This window comes from Pristis pectinata, chromosome 26 (assembly GCF_009764475.1).
Source record: "Pristis pectinata isolate sPriPec2 chromosome 26, sPriPec2.1.pri, whole genome shotgun sequence".
NCBI lineage: Eukaryota > Metazoa > Chordata > Chondrichthyes > Rhinopristiformes > Pristidae > Pristis > Pristis pectinata.
The window spans coordinates 17,682,799-17,700,103 of record NC_067430.1 but is presented as its reverse complement, the minus strand read 5'-3'; the positions used below and the strand labels follow the sequence as shown (position 1 = coordinate 17,700,103).

General features: G+C 40.8%; 1 protein-coding gene across 2 annotated transcripts in view; it reads right to left on the bottom strand.

Annotated features, from left to right (window-relative positions):
- The window catches only part of LOC127583280 (segment polarity protein dishevelled homolog DVL-1-like), a 121,319-nt gene that overhangs the window by 70,447 nt on the left and 33,567 nt on the right, over nucleotides 1–17,305 (bottom strand). For both annotated transcript variants that reach the window (XM_052039064.1, XM_052039065.1), the window contains exon 3: nucleotides 9,322–9,443. In XM_052039064.1, the coding sequence (XP_051895024.1) occupies nucleotides 9,322–9,443 (122 nt within the window). The remainder of the gene's footprint in view (nucleotides 1–9,321; nucleotides 9,444–17,305) is intronic.

Genomic DNA, 17,305 nt, shown 5'->3' with positions numbered 1-17,305 from the left:
GGGAAGACTGCAAAAAAAAAGATTTTCTGTCATCCCACAGAAATGCTGACTGATACTAGTTAAACTGATGACCACCTGTGTCAGTGGCAAGTGAAGGACCACCTGTGTGTGACAGCACTGGAGGCAGCGAATGACTGGTATATTGAGTTGGAGGCTACATCATGGCCTGCAATCAATGAGGGCAAGATTACCTGAATGTGAGAATGCAGGAAGTGGTGACCGGTACATAAATTGAATTTAACCACCTCAAGGAGACCAGCAGCAGAGTTGGAGGTGATGTCATGATTCAGAAAGTAATGTGTGGCAGGGGAGAGAGTTGAGAGGTAACTAGGATTAGGAGAGTATTTCCACTAATTTTACATATTAGTAAGTTGAGCTAAAATAAAAACAAAGAACTGAGATTGTGGGGAGGTGTGTTGATAGCAAAACAAGGCACTGGTGTAAGTAATAGCACTAAATTACCATAAATTAATGTAAAAATTAATTCATGGTAGGAAAGCTCAGACCCATGAAATGCTCCTCTTGTGCTTTTTGGGAAATCACAGTCATTTTCCAATGTTCATGGAAACCATGTGTATGGAAAGTATATCCGGTTGTAGCTACTGGTTGACCATGTTATGGAGCTGGAGCGGCAGATAGATTGATCAGAGAGGGTGATCGTAGAGTTGTTGTACAAAATTAGTTTCAATGACATAAGTTAACACAAGGGAATGAAATCCTACAAGCTGAACACAGTGAGTTAGGAAGTAAATTGGAAAATAGGACCTCAAAAATAGTAAATTCAGGATAACTCCCAGCACAACATTCCAGTGAGAGTGAAAATAGGAAGATACATTAAATGAATAACTGATTGGAGCACTGGTGTGGAAGGAGGGATTTAAATTACTGGGACACTGAGACCAGTTCTGGAAAGATGGGAAGAGTACAGACTGGTCAGGTTACACCTGAGGAAGGATATTCTTGCCATAGAGGGAGTACATTACTACTCTAATTCCTAGGACAGCAGGACTATCATATGATTGGGCCTATATTCACTGGAGCTTAGTAGAATGAGAAGGGATCTCACAGAAACCTGTGAAATTCTAATAGGGTTAGACAGACCAGATGCAAAGAGGGAAGTTCTTCATGGCTATGTAATCCAGAACCAGAGTCACAACCTTAAGAAATAGCACATGCCAGGTAGAACTGAGATCAGGAGAAATTTCTTCAAAGTGTGGTGAATCAATGGAAGTTTCTACCATAGAAGGCAGTGGAGACCAAATATATTCAAGGAAGCATACACATTTCTTAATACCAACTGAATCAAGAAATATAGGGAGAAGGTAGGAACAGGGTACTCAAGTGTACGGTCAATCATAATCATATTGAATGGGAGCTGGCCCAATGGCCTACTTCTGTTCTTATTTTCTAGGTTTCTGTGCCTTTATCTGGTGTTGCAAAGTTGCGACAGAGTCACAGGCCTCTCTAAGCAAACCAAAATCAGGAACATTACATTAATGGGCACTGCATTCTTTTAACATTTCTTAGTCTTTACTAATAAAACAGAAAGTAGGATGTGCATTTATAAAGTGTTTTTATGTCACAAAATGCTTTGCAGCCACTGAAATACTTTGGAAATATAGTCATTGTTGAAATGCTGGAAACAAGGCAACATGATCCCATTGTGGGATCACAGAATGGTGGCAGTGGTTGTTACTGGTCTGATCGCTGGATCCAGAGATGGGAGTTCAATTCCCACCACAGCAGCTGTGGAATGTTTTACAAAAAGAGATAGCGTCAGCAATGCTGCCAATGAAAAACAATCTGATTCACTAACAGTCTTCTGGAAATGAAGACTACTGCCCTTGTCCAGTCTGGCCAAATGTGACTCTAGACTTCCAGCAATATACTTCACACACAAGAAAACCACCCATTCCACCCACCCCCCTCCCCAAGCCTGCCCTATCATTTAATAGATCATGATTGATTCCTGCTGCCCTCTTCTCTTCTATGCCAGTCCCCCATAACCCTCAATTCCATGATCTTTCAAATATTTATTTATTGCCACCTTAAATATCTCATTTCTGGCCTTCACCACCCTTGGGGACAGAGAATTCCAGAGATTCACTACCCTCTGTCAGAAGAAATTTCTACACACAAGATTCACTCCTATCTGTCTCCTGAAATGGCAAGTGTACAAAAGCATTACCACAAAGTGAACTAAAAATAAAAATAGACGAACACCAGATACAAGCACATCTAGCCCAGTCGGCTCTCCAAATCCTACTCATTAACATCTGGGAACATGCTGTAATTGGGAGAGTTTTCACAGGTCAGTCAACAGCCTGACTCAAGACTCCTCAAACATCATCCTGGGACATACCTTGGCCCACCAACAGAACAGACTGATCAGAGCCAGTAGTGCAGTTGCAAGGGAGTAACCCAGAAGTGCATGCAGTCTTGTGTCAAACATGGACAAGGAAACCAACCTATTACTACTTATTGTCCTCCAGTTGCTTCACTTCTCTATGTTGAATAACACTTCAAAGAAAAACTAAGGAATATAGGAGTACAGAACATAAGCTGGGGGAAGGCTACCATGTCCATCAGCTGACCTAGCTGAGTTCTGAAGGACATAGTTGTCCAAACCAACACAAAGGAAAGAGGCTTTTTCTGCCTTGCCTTCAATAATCTTCCAGTCAAAATGCATCTCTCCATGACATCATTAGTCAGAGTCATCACCACACACAACTTGTAAAGACAAGTTTTGAATAAAGACATCCTCTATGAGCTTTTATAGAATTATAACAGCATGAAATGACTCAACTTGGGTCAGAAATGGGCCACCATAAGCTTTTATGGATCATCAGCAACAACATAATTGCAATTCACAAAAACCTGTTATAGCCTGCCATATCCCTTGTTCTAACGTTACCAAAATACTAGGAGGCCAAGGTTCACCAAATGTGAAAAAGCTTAGTTCAGTTGGTTAAATAACTTTGGGGCTTGAAACAAAAAGGCAGTATCAGTAATGCTGAAACATAGCACTGTCATACAGATCCATCAGGTTCACTAATGCCTTTAGGGAAGGAAATCTAGGGCCAGGAATAGCTAAAAAGGTGTCAACTTGTTGAAGTTACAACATGGAATACAATAGCAGAAGCAGAATGCTATATGGGTGGCACAGTGGTGCAGCTAATAGAGTGGCTAGCTCACAGCTCCAGTAACCCAAATTCAATCCTAACCTCTGGAGCTTCCTGTGACCAATTCAGTACCCACCCCCCCCACCCCCGAGGGTCACCAATTTCCCTTCCACATTGCAAGACATGCAGATTGGTTGGTTAATGGGCCACTGTAAATTACCCCCTAGTGTGTAGGCAAAAGGTAGAATCAGGGGAAGGGTGGGCAGTTGATGGGAATGCTGGGAGAGTAGGTTGCATGGAAAATTAGTCAGGGAACTCTGTGAGCTGACAGAGACTCAATGGGCCAAAATGGCTGCCTTCTACATTATATAGAAATGTGAAAAAAAATATGGAATAAATAGCTAGATATGAGTGCATTACCAACAATGTTAAAGAAGCTCAATGACACTTGCTTGGCACCACATCTTCCATCTTAAACATTCATTCTTTCTACCATCAGTGTATTGTGGTTACAATGTGGACTGTCTACAAGATGCACTGTATATAGTCATTAAGGTTTCTTTTACTACTTCTCTCAAACCAGAGACCCCACTCCTACCATCCCATTTTCACCTAGGAGGGTGATGACAGCTTAAACATCAGGACAACTCCATCTCCAATTATGCACAATTCCCGTTTGGAAACAAATCAGTCTTTTAACATAGACATACAAAACTTTACTACTAGGCACTCCATATAAACATTTACTCACACTCGGGGACCACCACCAAATCCAATAAGTTCTGAGATAACTATAAACGTGGACATACTCCCATAGATACCATGTCATTGGACACAAATCCCAAACTAGTTGTAAACACGAACACAGCTGGTGACCTCTACAAATACTGGCATATCTCTAGGAATCTTAAAATACCTTGCACAAGGACACCTGTAAATACTGAAAAACATCAGAGAACTCCCTACTTCTTCATAAAGATTGTGTCATCACCCATGGAACCTGAAAATTTGAATATGCACAGTAAAAGTGTTACATAATGAAAGATGAACGTCTGGAGATCCCATCACAAATGAACAAAATATGGGGAGTTGAGTTTGAAAACTAAGCTGCAAATTATGTTCAATCATGTGTTTGTTGCTATGGAGTGAACTATAGATAGTTTCTCTCCTCCACACCAAGGGAGGACCAGTGTCCCTTTAACTGTTGCATCACATTGTACTTTACAAGAAAGTAACAGAGATTAACGTTTACTACATGATTTATGCTGTACATGCTTCATTCACAGAGCAGTTATTTTTTCTCTCCTTCTACAGGAAATTCATATGGAACAGCTTTGAAAATAAGCTTGATATTATGTATAACCAAGTGTCTGGAAAGGTTACTAGGGATAAGATAATCGATGGGATACCTCACAATGGATGAACACAGAAATTCCAGGGATAATCAGAGGGATCCAAACTGAAAACCAGGCATTGACCTATCCAATAGGTGACCATGGCAGAAAGATGCATTGATTGGATGTGACAGAGCTGAGTGGGTAAAGCAGTCTGTATTTCGTGTTATCTCTGATTAATTCCAGAGTCAGGCTCACAAAACACAAATCAATTCTCTAACTGGTTGCTGTAGCAACCCACAAAAAAGGAAAGGAGAAAACAAGAGTGCAAAGCAGAGGATTTATAAGGCAGTGGTTGAAGCAGCTCCCAGAGCAGCTGATCTCCATTAGTAGAAAACCCAGGGATCAGTGTGTTGTGCATAATTTGTCGATATTTAAAGCTTTCATTTAAAATGATATGCTGTCTTTGCTGGAAAATATAAAGTTAAGATTTCACAGTGAAGCTTTATAGGAAAACACAAGATTGAGATAAAGTACTATCTATCAGTGACAGTGCAAAGGAGTGACTGTCACACAAACATACACTATTAAAGAAACATTCAAGAAAAGCAGAGGTGTTCTCTCTCTTTCATTCAGCATTTCACTGTGAATTCCCTGGTCAAATGGCCTCCATCTGGCCCTTAGATCCTCTCATTCTTGCACTTCCCACACTCCGTAACTTCCCACACCTTTGCCCTCGTTCTGGCACTGGTTGCCAACTCTTCAGTTCCTTTGGACTCACTGGAAATGCTTTCTAAGTCCTCCATCTTGCTACCTCTCTATCCTTGCTGGCTCTTTTCCCCCCCATTTTAAATCCCCTCAAGCCCAGTCTTGGTCACCAGTCCTAATTTTCCCCCTTCACCCAGGGATGGGGTACTTATTCTTCTCTGTTAAGCAATCTGAAGTTAAGACTTTTATAATTGCATCAAAAGGTAACAGTCACTGTTAGGGCTCACAAAGACCACAGGCAAGGAAGTAGATTGTACCTAGTAAATGTACCAAGCAAAAGATAGTACCATTTGGTTAAAGGACAACTTTCGTCCATGAAGGAAATCTCTGCAGGACTACGAACATGAAGAAAAGGGGTGAAACTAGTTGGAAAAAAATTAGAATTTTTGATGGCTGAATGCCTCTTTCTGTGTTGCATCACTCCCTCTCTAACCAGAGCAAAAACAAAATCAGGGAAAGGAGAATCCTTAGGCTGTCCCTTTGATGTGGCACCAGATAGCTGGCACTACAGAAGGCCTGAAAGAGGACCAGAAACCTATCACGGCCTTGGGAGAACCACGACTCATCAGGAGCACCATAGTGCAACCTATGAATTATTTACCAGCCACTATTTATACCAAATGTGTATCAATATACTGAGTTAGCCATAAAGAGAGCTTTGTGACATTGCTAAATACACACATTAGAAAGAGCAAACAAAAATAAATAATCCAGATTCTCAATTCCTGTTTAAGGGTCAGTCATACTGTGTACAAGTTGTGACTATAAATTTTGAAACATAAACTTAACATAATTTGTTTCAGAAAATGTGTTGTCAAACCAAGAGTTAATCAAAATCTGAATAAAAAACAAAGATTAATGTGGGATTGGATGGAACAATGATCAGAAGACAACCTGCAATTTCTTTATTTGTTCACAGATATACACGTCACTCGTAAGGTTGGCAGTTATTGTGCAAGCTTTAAAATAATTAAATATCCTTATGTATTTCAAAAGGTGAACTAGCAAATAAAATCCAACACTGATAAACAAAGGATATTTGCACAAATTTTAAAGAGCACCTTCAAAGGGGACGGAGGCAGATAAGTTTCGGGAACAGGGATGTACAAGGGGCCAAAATTGAAACAGAGAATTGTAGGAAGAGGTTACAATGATAGGGCCTGGTTTACAGAGGAATGGAATTCGAGGAATTGACAAACCAGGAACCAATATTGGTCAGGAGGATCATGGAAAAATGGTACTTGCTGTGAGTAAACAAGTCAGTGACACTTAAAATTGATTAATTTTACATCTTTCATCACAAGAGGCAACTTTAAAAACAAGTATGTATGCTCCTCAAATCCCATATATGCAGTAGGTTGCAGTACCCTCGGAAACACAGCAGGGGGAAACAGTGGCCTAGAACAAACAAAAAACACACCTTTAACCACAGGAAAAATTGTAAATGGCTCTACTTCCTCCAAACACATCTGTAACTCCTTAACTGCAAGGGGTGCAGACTGCAATTCATTAAATAGGGAATAAGTGATTTTGTTTTTCTCCAGTGTATACCTCACATTGGGCGACCACCTGCTTCTACCTTGGTGGGACTGTCTTAGAATAAAGATCATGTAGTAAACCTGGACTGAATGACTCTGGGCCTCTATTTTTTCCCCAAACTACGCTGGGCTAGGAAGATCCAGGTCAATCGCTTAAAGTAGCAGAACATTACTGTATCCAAAATGGCAGGGTAAGCTCCCAGATGGGAAGTCCTACTGTTTGGATGCATTCGATTAATGACTCGACTATAGATAACTGTAGTTCCCACAGTTCACAGCAGTACAAGAAAGCCTCCCATCTGTCACATAGACACACTGTTCTCTGGGTGGACAAGTTGGAGATGCAAACTTAACCAATCACTTTAAAGCAACTTTTTAAATTCTCCTACACAGTAACTTCTCAAATATCTGTCAAAACAATGTTTACATTTTTATAGAAATAAACTTACCTTTGCTTTTAATCAAGGTATTAAGAAAATTAGACTTATTTATGTGACTTTATGTACTATATAAGGCCAACTGCAGGTTTGTCCCATTGTAGAAAAATGTATTCTGTACATCACAGCCCCAGGACCAGCTAACCTCAGGCATACACACAAGTACTTCTCCCATTCCGCCAGCTTTTAGTCAATAGTTCCTGAATTCTCTCTTTTAATAAGTGGCATGCGTTATAAATTCATCAAGTCATACAGCACAGAAAGAGGCCCTTCAGCCCACTGAGTTCCTGTGACCACCAAATGCCCATTTACACCTATCCTACACGAATCCCTTTATTTTCCTACATTCCCATTAACTCCCCCTGATTCTGCACTCATCTACACACTAGGGGCAACTTACAGAGGCCAATTAACCTACCAATCTGTACATCTTTGGGATATGGGATAAAACAATAAACACTCAGTGGAAATCCGCACAGATGCAGGTAGAATGTACAAGCTCCACACGGACATTACTGGAGGTCAGGATTAAACCCATATCACTGAAACTAGGAGGCAGCTGTACCACCGTGCTGCCCACACACTATGGTCCCTGCTTTACTATTTCAGAAAGATGGCCATTCTGCACTCTTAACACCCAATGGACCAAAGTTAATGACTGACCTTGGGATTTAATTCTACTTGCATTAGATACCCATAGTGTGAACTTAGGTACTTGTGTGCCAAGATAGCCAATGAGGACAAGAAAGAAATAAGATCACCGCCAAACATAATCACCCCTCCTGTCATCATCTACTGGTCAGTTCACATCTACAAGGATATTGTTCTACATCTACAAGGATATTGTTCTACATCTCCACAAGGTGCACCAGAGTATTGACCTGGGGGAAGGACCAAGAACAGAAACAGCTGGCCCTAATAACCCACAGCTCCTATCCTCAAGTTATTCTAAAAGGGAACTCTAATCAAATCCTCTCCATCTGTATCTCTAGCTCTAATGTGCTTCTGGCTCTAATATTCTTCCAAAGCTGCGAGCTCCTCAGTATATTAAAATCTAAGTTCGGTGGCATTCTCCAACCCAAGCTTGGTGTCAATTAATTACTGCTCCATCTTAATTTATCTGCTCTCCTCTTATTAATAACAATGGTATCTCTGCATTTTGGGGCCTCTTCCATTTGTGATTTTAAATACTCCACCCTCCCTACTTCAGTTGTATCCCTTATGGCTGTTCACTCTTTTGCCACTACCTTTAAAAGTCTTGTATCAAATGTACAAACATCTCATTCCATAATCAGACAAGTGCCCTCCCTCCCCATCGAGTACAAATACTAAATGAGCAAAGCCCTGAGAATGGGTTTCAGGCAATTTAGGGAGATGGTATGAATATTAAATCCTGTTCCTTATTATATCAAGTAGCAGCTCTCAAGAATACCACTGCCAAGTAATTTGAAACATTCCAAGCTTGTGAATGGCCACATAAGCCTGTTTTTCTTTTCCCTTTAGACAACAGACAGCAAGGAGCACAAGATATTCTCACAATGCTGTGAGGAAGAGCAGTTACAGTGACAATGACAAGAAATAAGACTCCTAGCCCATCCTTTATAAAGGTCTAAATCAAGTTACATAATATTTGTACATAAAATAATATGAAAACTCAAAAGTATGATTATTAAAAGACTAGAACCATGCACCAAATGATGACAAAAAGAGGGATCTACATTCCAGGGAAGTCAGCAGCTACAAAGGGAAGAGGGTACCCAAATCCCAGTGAGTGTCAGCACCTTCAGGAGAGCAGCGAGATCTCAATCCCTATGAGAATTAACCCATTTTAAAAAAATGGGTGAGGAGGATGATAAAGCCTGCAACTGCAAGCCATTTACCCACTGGAGAACATGGAATGAGCTCAGAATCATCAGAAACTCTGGAGAAAAGAATTAAGTTGCAGTAACTGATGATTTGGCCATTTAGCTTGTGGCTTCCCTCTATGACCATCTACGGCCTACGACCATCACTCCCTTCATTGGAAATATCTGTTATAACAGAGTCAGGACAGGCAATGCCCAGTATGTTTCACCACTCAGTGAGCTCTACTTTGGAACTCAAACAAGAAAGAAATTCTTACTGAAAGGATGGTGGCCTGGAGTCGCCGATGCCTCCCGTCCTCTCGATGGGGGGAGGTAGCTCTGATTGACTCTCTGCACACTGTGAGCCCCCGTCAGAAACCGAGCCTTCAGCCAGCACCAACTGTGGAAAGAGACAGACACAGCCTGAGGGGTGGGGGAGAAAAGAAACAATGGGCAAGCATCAAACCTGGGCATGGATGCAAGGGGCAGAGGCAGAGTGGGGAGGGGCCAAAGGGGAGCAACTGCCATGGAGACTGAAGGTGAGAAAGGAAACAACTGACACTCAGTGAAACTGCTGCATGCACATCTACTGCTTTATTCAATTCTGTCTTTCTGAAAATAACAGCAACCAAAACTTCATTTTACAAGAGCCTCATATTTCACATTGGGGCAATCACACCCATGCAGTTCTCATTTCAATCCCCAATCCATGCCTAATTAACTGAACTCTAGCTCCATGACGACCAGACCTGACAATCCAAGTTAGTGCAGGATGATTATGGTGCATGTTCCTGATTGGATGACTATGAGGACAAGTATGGAAGCACATAAATTCCAACTTTAAAGCCCCAACCATCAGTGATGGAGAAGGATTGGGAGAAGGTTTCATAAAGACAAGTGGTCAGAGGAATGAGGAGTTCAAACTGGGAATTCCAGAATAGGAATAAGAATGGTCAAGCAATAAATATTGCTTGCAACATGTTAGGCGAAAACTCTACAAACATAACTATTTTTTTTCCAGAATAATAACCATCCAATCATTAGAGTGATGAGATAAAAACAGTATAGTGACAATTTTTAAAGAATTATAAAGGGACAAGATAATTCAATTGAAAAAATGAATTCTGATGCTGAGAAGAAAAGAAAGCTTTACAGCTAAATCATAATGGCTGTTATAATATGGGAAATGCAGCACAATTTGAACACTGCAAGCTCCACAAACTGTATGATGACAGGTTGATGGACTGGCATCAGCTAGGATCCAGGAAGAATTTCTGCATCCTTCAAATAATTTCATAGGATCTTTTACATCTTTGGTTTAACGTCTCATCTGAAAGACTGCACCTCCCCTCAGCCCTATACTTGTAATGCTGGCTTAATTTTGGGGTCAAGTCTTTGGAATGGGACTCTCCTGGGAATATTACCACCCAACCAATGTTGACATCTTAGAGGCCAGGAGGTAGACTTCCCATCCTTCCACTGCTTCCTACTGGTAAGATTGAACAAATCAGACATCACACACTTTAAGTTCTCAGACAAACTGCAAGCTGAAGGATCTGTGCACCAATCCTTAAGCCAGGAATGAATTTCGTATTTGTGGTCACCTCTGTGCAACCTCAAAACAGTTACACACAAAACAATGAACTTTGTAACAGGGGAGTTCTCTCTGGCACTAAGACCAAATCCTTTTCAATCCACTAATCAAATAAAGGCACAAGTGGGGAAGGATGCAAGTCGTGAATAAAGGACAAGAGATGGGTTAAGATGATGTCCTTGAGACATACTGTGAAATGTAGAGTCATCACTGTGGCAGTGGGGTGGAGGAGACATGCTGTGAAGGGGCAGATGGAGGAGACACAGTGAGGCGGGCTTATTGTGAAGGGGGATGGAGATACTGTATATACTGTGAAGTGGTCAGATAGAGAAGACAAAGGGAAGCTGGGCAGAGAACAGGTGCCGAAGGAATAGAGGATACACACACAGGATGAGGGTAAGCAAGGCATTGCAAGTAGGGATAGAGGAAGAACATTGTAAATTCCTGGCATAACATGATCCCTCAACTGGATGGAAGATAACAGGAAATAAAAGGATTGAGATTGACTACCCCATAGGTGATGAAAGCCAGGATAGGGAGAAAATACAGCAACAGCTATTAAGCCAGGCTTTGCCCTATAATATTTGAATAATGAAACATGAACTTCAAAATGTGTGATCAGTTTTACAACAGAGATGGAATAATTGCTGTGCCTTGCAGCCACACCCAGATTTATAGCGCAACCAGATGAATCTTTTTAGCTACAATCATTGTCTTATTAATATTACTAACTGTAAAACAGTTAACCATGCATACTGTTAGTAATGTTAATAATTACCACAATTACAGAATATCAGATTAGTAAAGATATATGTCTCCCATTTAACATCGAGAAAGACAATCAGCGATCACGTTATCTTTGCCTTTAATGTGAGTTATCATGAGATCAAACATCTACAGATGTACGAATTGATTTTGTATTCTCAGCTTCCTGTTGAAGGTCTGGGATTTTAAACTAAATAAGGGGCAAGAAATTAAAAGGCTACAAACACATACTACCTCAAGTGTGGTACTAACTCAAGATCCCAGCCTGTGCTCAACCACCCCATTCACTGCCCTTGAGCTATCAAAAAAACAGATTGATGAACACTAATCCTCAACACTACCCAGTGATGTCAGCCAAACTCCAATCCTCACCATAGCCAATGTGCCACAGGACCCAGGAAAAGACACAAGATCAAGCACCCCTGCCTAATTTCTACCCTTTGCATCAGTCAGTGAACAGAGATCAGGAACGGGAACCCTCGCTGCTTTACTGTCTCCCCAACCTGTAATCCCCATCATCATTCTCACTGAGAAAAACTAACTCAGCAAGGTGCCCTCTTGCATTAAGGCCTCAGTTCTAGTCCAGATCCATGGAGTTCAGTTCCACTCTCTGTGGTGCTCTTCTACCCTGTGAAGCTCAGATTTACTCTATTTGTTGCTCTCCAGGGTTCAGTCCTACCCTAGGTGGTGCTCTCCTGCTTTATGGCCATTTTGCACCTGAGGCCCTATCTTCACTTCCATTTTAATGTAAAAGATCCCATTGAAGATGAGCAGCAAAGTGGTCTGGTGTCCTAGTTAATGTTTATCCCTTAATGAATGCACTAAAAGCTAACTAAAAGATCCTTCACCTCTCCGCTGTTTAAAAAATCTTGCTGTATGAAACTGAAGTCAGCATGCATTCAGCCTGGAAAACCACAATAATACAAGGCAGGAAGTAATAGCAATCTGTCCAGAGTTACTCCCACACTGAAAGAATTAATTTTACTGTAAGTAACTTGGTGAATCATTGAACTTTATAGAGTACATAAAGAAGCTAATCCATTGTCTTCTCTGTGCTGGCCCTTTGCTAGATAATCTAAATAATCCAGTCATATTGTACAATAACTATTGGTACAGCAAGATATCTTTCCCCTTTTTGGGATCTTCCTGCCTGGATGATGGAGTTATCAGTTGCAGTTGCAGTGTTTATGAAAGAAGAAAATGGACAGCAGCTGGTCAAGTGAGAAACAGAAACCTGAACATTTGTGCAACACTCTCACATCTACCTGTCCCTCGCCATGTTAGATTTACCAAGCTTTGTCAGTCCTAACATCTCCTGGTATAGCTTAACTTCAGTGAAGCATTTAGGACAAATTGCTACTTTGAAAATGTTACATGATGAAAATTGTTTTGGTTATATAACATTATTTTTATATACTATGAAATCGACCCAATTAGGATAATAATAATAATAATATAATCAACAGATGAGCTCGAATTTACAGAGCAGAAGAGAAAATCTAGTTGGGAAAATATTGGACTGGTCAAGCCTAAAGGTAATAAGAGGCACAAGTGAGAATTTCAACAGGTGACCTTAACAGGAATGAAGTTTGGTGATGTTCCTTTTTGTGAGCAGCCTGCTCCTGCCTGCATTCAAGTGTTTCTTCCATGAGTTTCACTGGCTTCACAGTATCATATTTCACTTTGCTCCTGTCCATTTTATCACGTGAAACTACTGCCGTCCTCACTTATCCTCACGACATGCATTTAGAATTTCTGATACATTTTTTGGTTTTTTTTCCCCACAAATTTTAGACACCCATGAGACAATGTGTAAAAGTCTCCCCAGCTACAAATATATCACAGATTAACAAAGACTATGGAAATATGGCTAATTAATGGTTTATTATATTACCTTATATTAAAATGTTCATTAACACATAGTCTTATAATCTCCCAATTACTGCAACTGTCACCTAACTGTTGATCAATAATAAGAGCAGTGAGAAAAGGTGCAGTAACTCAGAACAGCGATATATTCAGAGACATCAGTCTCACACAACAGATGTGCTTCAGAACTGCTACACATCAATTCCAGGAAAACATTAGGACTTTCTGTTCCTGCAAAAGAGACAGATTCCAACCATTAATCTGACTCAGCGATTCACTAAGCTACATGCTGGAGCCATTTCTGCTCCTATTTCAGCCTAAGTACTCATTTTATCTGGTATTTCAACACACCAATATATCAGGATGGAGAGAAGAGGGCTGGGAGTAGAGACTAGAGAGAGAACAATGGTATGGGGTTGGAAGGTAGGAGCTAGAGCAAGGACAATCTAGAGAGTTGCCATTTGCTGCTAAGGAGCCAACTGCCTTTGTCTGAGGTAACTAAAGTAAATTTTTGCCACAAGGTGTTTGGAGATAGTGAGGAGCTGCATCTTTATGCAGCACAATGCTTTGCTGGAGTCAGAGTTAAAACATTGTGTGAATTACAACCTTCATACTGCAAGGTTAAAAATTTTTAAGTGCAATAGATTTTACTTCAATAATTGGTCTATCAAGTGCTGTACTGGGGTCGGACTTGCAATACTAGCCAGACCCAATATTCATTATCTAATTTGTTGCATCCGCCTCTCCTTCCCTCCAACATCCCCTCCCCCCTGTTCCACTGCACTTCAGCCCAACTATTCACATTTCATGAGCAGCACTGAGAATTTTATCTACTGTTTCAACTAATTAAATCGTAACTGTTATCTGGGGCATATATAAGAATAGATCTTACCCAAAACTAGGGTCCCCCTACCACCCTCGTGCACAAGATTGCCTTACCCAAACCCTGACAATAAAAGTCCTCCACGAAACCCCAGAAAATATGAATCACTTTCCCTGTCTTTGGAGCCAAACTCAGGAAAGGCAGATATGGATGCTGAAATTCACCATCACTTCCAGTGTTCCAGCATTGCTTTATCTGGCAAAAAAATGTATTTGAAAACTGAAACCTCAAACCAGAGGTATGGTCATAGTCTACCTGTCAGTTTTGATCCCTACACTCTCCCCTATACACCAGAGAGGATGATTACCCACAACAGGCATCTCAAACCATTGAAGAGGCACCAGAAATCCACTGGCAGGATAAGCAAACCAATGCCGATGTTCTGTATCCAAGTTAACATCCCCATCATCGAGGCTCCAATCACACCTAGCTGGCTCTGATAAATGGGCCATATGTTCACTTGTCCAGCACAAACACTCTACTCACACCTCCACTGTGGCAAGAGATTATCAAGAGGGCAGAGAAAACATTTCAAGGAAAATAAAGAACAGAAAATGTTGGGAACACTCAGCAAGTCAGGCCACATCTGTGGGAAGTGAAACAGAGTTAACTTTTCAGGTCGAAGAGCCTTCGTCGAGCATTCTTGACCTGAAATAGAGTCATAGAGTACTACAGCACAGAAATGGGCCCTATGGCCCATCTAGTCCATGCCAGCCTGGTCTTCTACCTAGTCCCATCTACCTGCACCTGGACCATAGCCCTCCATACCCCTCTCATTCATGTACCTATCCAAACTTCTCTTAAATTGAACATGCATCCACCACTTCTGCTGGCAGTTCATTCCACACTCGCACCACCCTCTGAGTGAAGTAGTTCCCCCTCAGATTCCCCTTAAATATTTCACCTTTCACCCTAAACCTATGACCTCTAGTTCTAGTCTCACCCAACCTGAGGGGAAAAAGCCTGCATGCACTCACTCATAATTTTGTATACTCCCATAAGATCTCCCCTCATTCTTCTGCACTTCAGGGAATAAAGTTCTAACCTATTCAACTTATCCCTGTAACTCAAGTTCTCAAGTCCCAGCAACATCCATGTAAATTTTCTCTGCACTCTTTCAAGCTTATTGATATCTTTCCTGTATGTAGGTGACCAGAACTGCACACAATACTCTAAATTTAGACTCACCAACATCTTATACAACTTCAGCCTAACATCCCAATTCCTGTACTCGATGCCCTGATTTATGAAGGCCAACGTGCCAAAAGCTCTCTTTACAACCCCATCTACCTGTGACGTAATTTCAAGGAATTATGAATCTGTGTTCCCAGGTCCCTTTGTTCTTCCGCACACCTCAGTGCCCTACCATTCACTGTGTAAGTCCTACCCTGGTTTGTCCTCCCAAAGTGCATCACATCACACTTGTCTGCATTAATCTGCAATTGTTTGCGCTTATGGTTTACACAAACATTTCAAGGATGTTCTCAAAGTCCCCTTAAAAAGGAAAATAATATCTTCACTGAATTAATGGAATCCAAGGTCTGTAAGTGATCAGAATGGAGAAGGAACACATGGGACAGTAATGAGATCATCACGAGCCCAGCAAAAATGGTGAAAGAAGTGCACTATTTTCTGTTCTACCATCCACTAAGTTCCTCCTCCTCCACCAGTGGCAGTCTGTGGATCCCAATCAGCCACCTCAACCCACAGAACAGGAGTGTGTTCTGTGACATTGAGGGACTGCTAAGAAGGCAGTTAATGAATCAGTAACTAAAAACGACTTGTGTAAAGGGTCAGTGTCTGCACTTTGAATTCTTGTAGATCACCTCTGAAGCAACCCAAAATTTTGCTCTGGATTTCCTCTCGATCTAGGTTTTTTTTGAAACCAGGATTCACCCAAGGGTACGGTATAAGCAAATTTATCTAATTTATCTCCTGGTCTCTACTTCTTATTGTGATAGTAAATGGAGACACAGACTTCTTTGTTTGATATTCCAATCACAGAGGAGAGCTCAAGTCCCACTTTAGAGCCTAGATCACAAAATGTTAGGCCACTAGCCTGGTGCAGAATTGAGGTACAGCTGCACTGTCTAAACTGTCAACTTTCAGATGAAAAGTTAAACCAAAGTTTCATTCTGTTCTCTCTCAGGACACAAAAGATCTAATGGCACATTTGAAAATAGCTCGGGTGGTTATCCTTGATGATCTGGCCAAGATTTATCCCTTACTCAGCATTACTAATTCAAGTTATCTGGTTATTATCACATTGTTGTTTGTGGGGGATTGTTATGGACAAATTAGTTGCTAGATATCCTACATTAACACACCTCAAAACTATTTCATTGACTATAAAAGGCTTGGATACATCCTGAATGGGAAGTGAAAGGTACTATAAATATGCAAACCTTTTTCTTTTAGATTGTCAGTATTGTCTCCTGTTGTTAGTCTGTGCAAGTCTACATTGAGACTACTGCATTAAACAGGCCATTCAGCCCCATCAATTTATCTCCATTCTCAATGGTATGGAGTGAAGTTGGGTCAGTTTAGCTGCTCCTTAAAAATAAAACAGCTGCTAGGGAGAGCAATGCATGAGAATGGCCAGGGAACATTGTAATGGAAACAAAGACCATCATTTCAACCCTCTTAATTTTTAATTTGTGTGTTGTGTGTTGCTCTTAATTCTTAGTTGGAAATCAGAGAAAATAATTGGTCCCTAGGCATTCCAACAAAACCTGTCACAATTTAAAAATCACACCTTTTTCTACTCCTCATAAGCTATATTTCTTTCATGGGTAGTGAGCAGTATATAAAATCTCTGCCCACTACTCATAACTTGCCCCACCTGAAGGAAGCAGGATGGATCAAATTCCCCTTCTATTTTCCACCTGTTTGATCTCACTTTCCGAGCATAATAAAAATCAAATTGTAGATAACAGAAGGGGACAAAAATTAATAGGAAGTAAAACATGACAATTGAAATGATTCCATAATTTGCCACACCAGATATCATAGACAATAAACAATGTGCATTCTTTGTGGCTATAATGACTTTCCTGTAATGAAAAGGCCTAAGGAGTACAATTAGTTTCTATGAAAATCAAAAAGACCGCAGATGTTTGAAATCTGAAATAAAAACAAGAAATGCTGTATC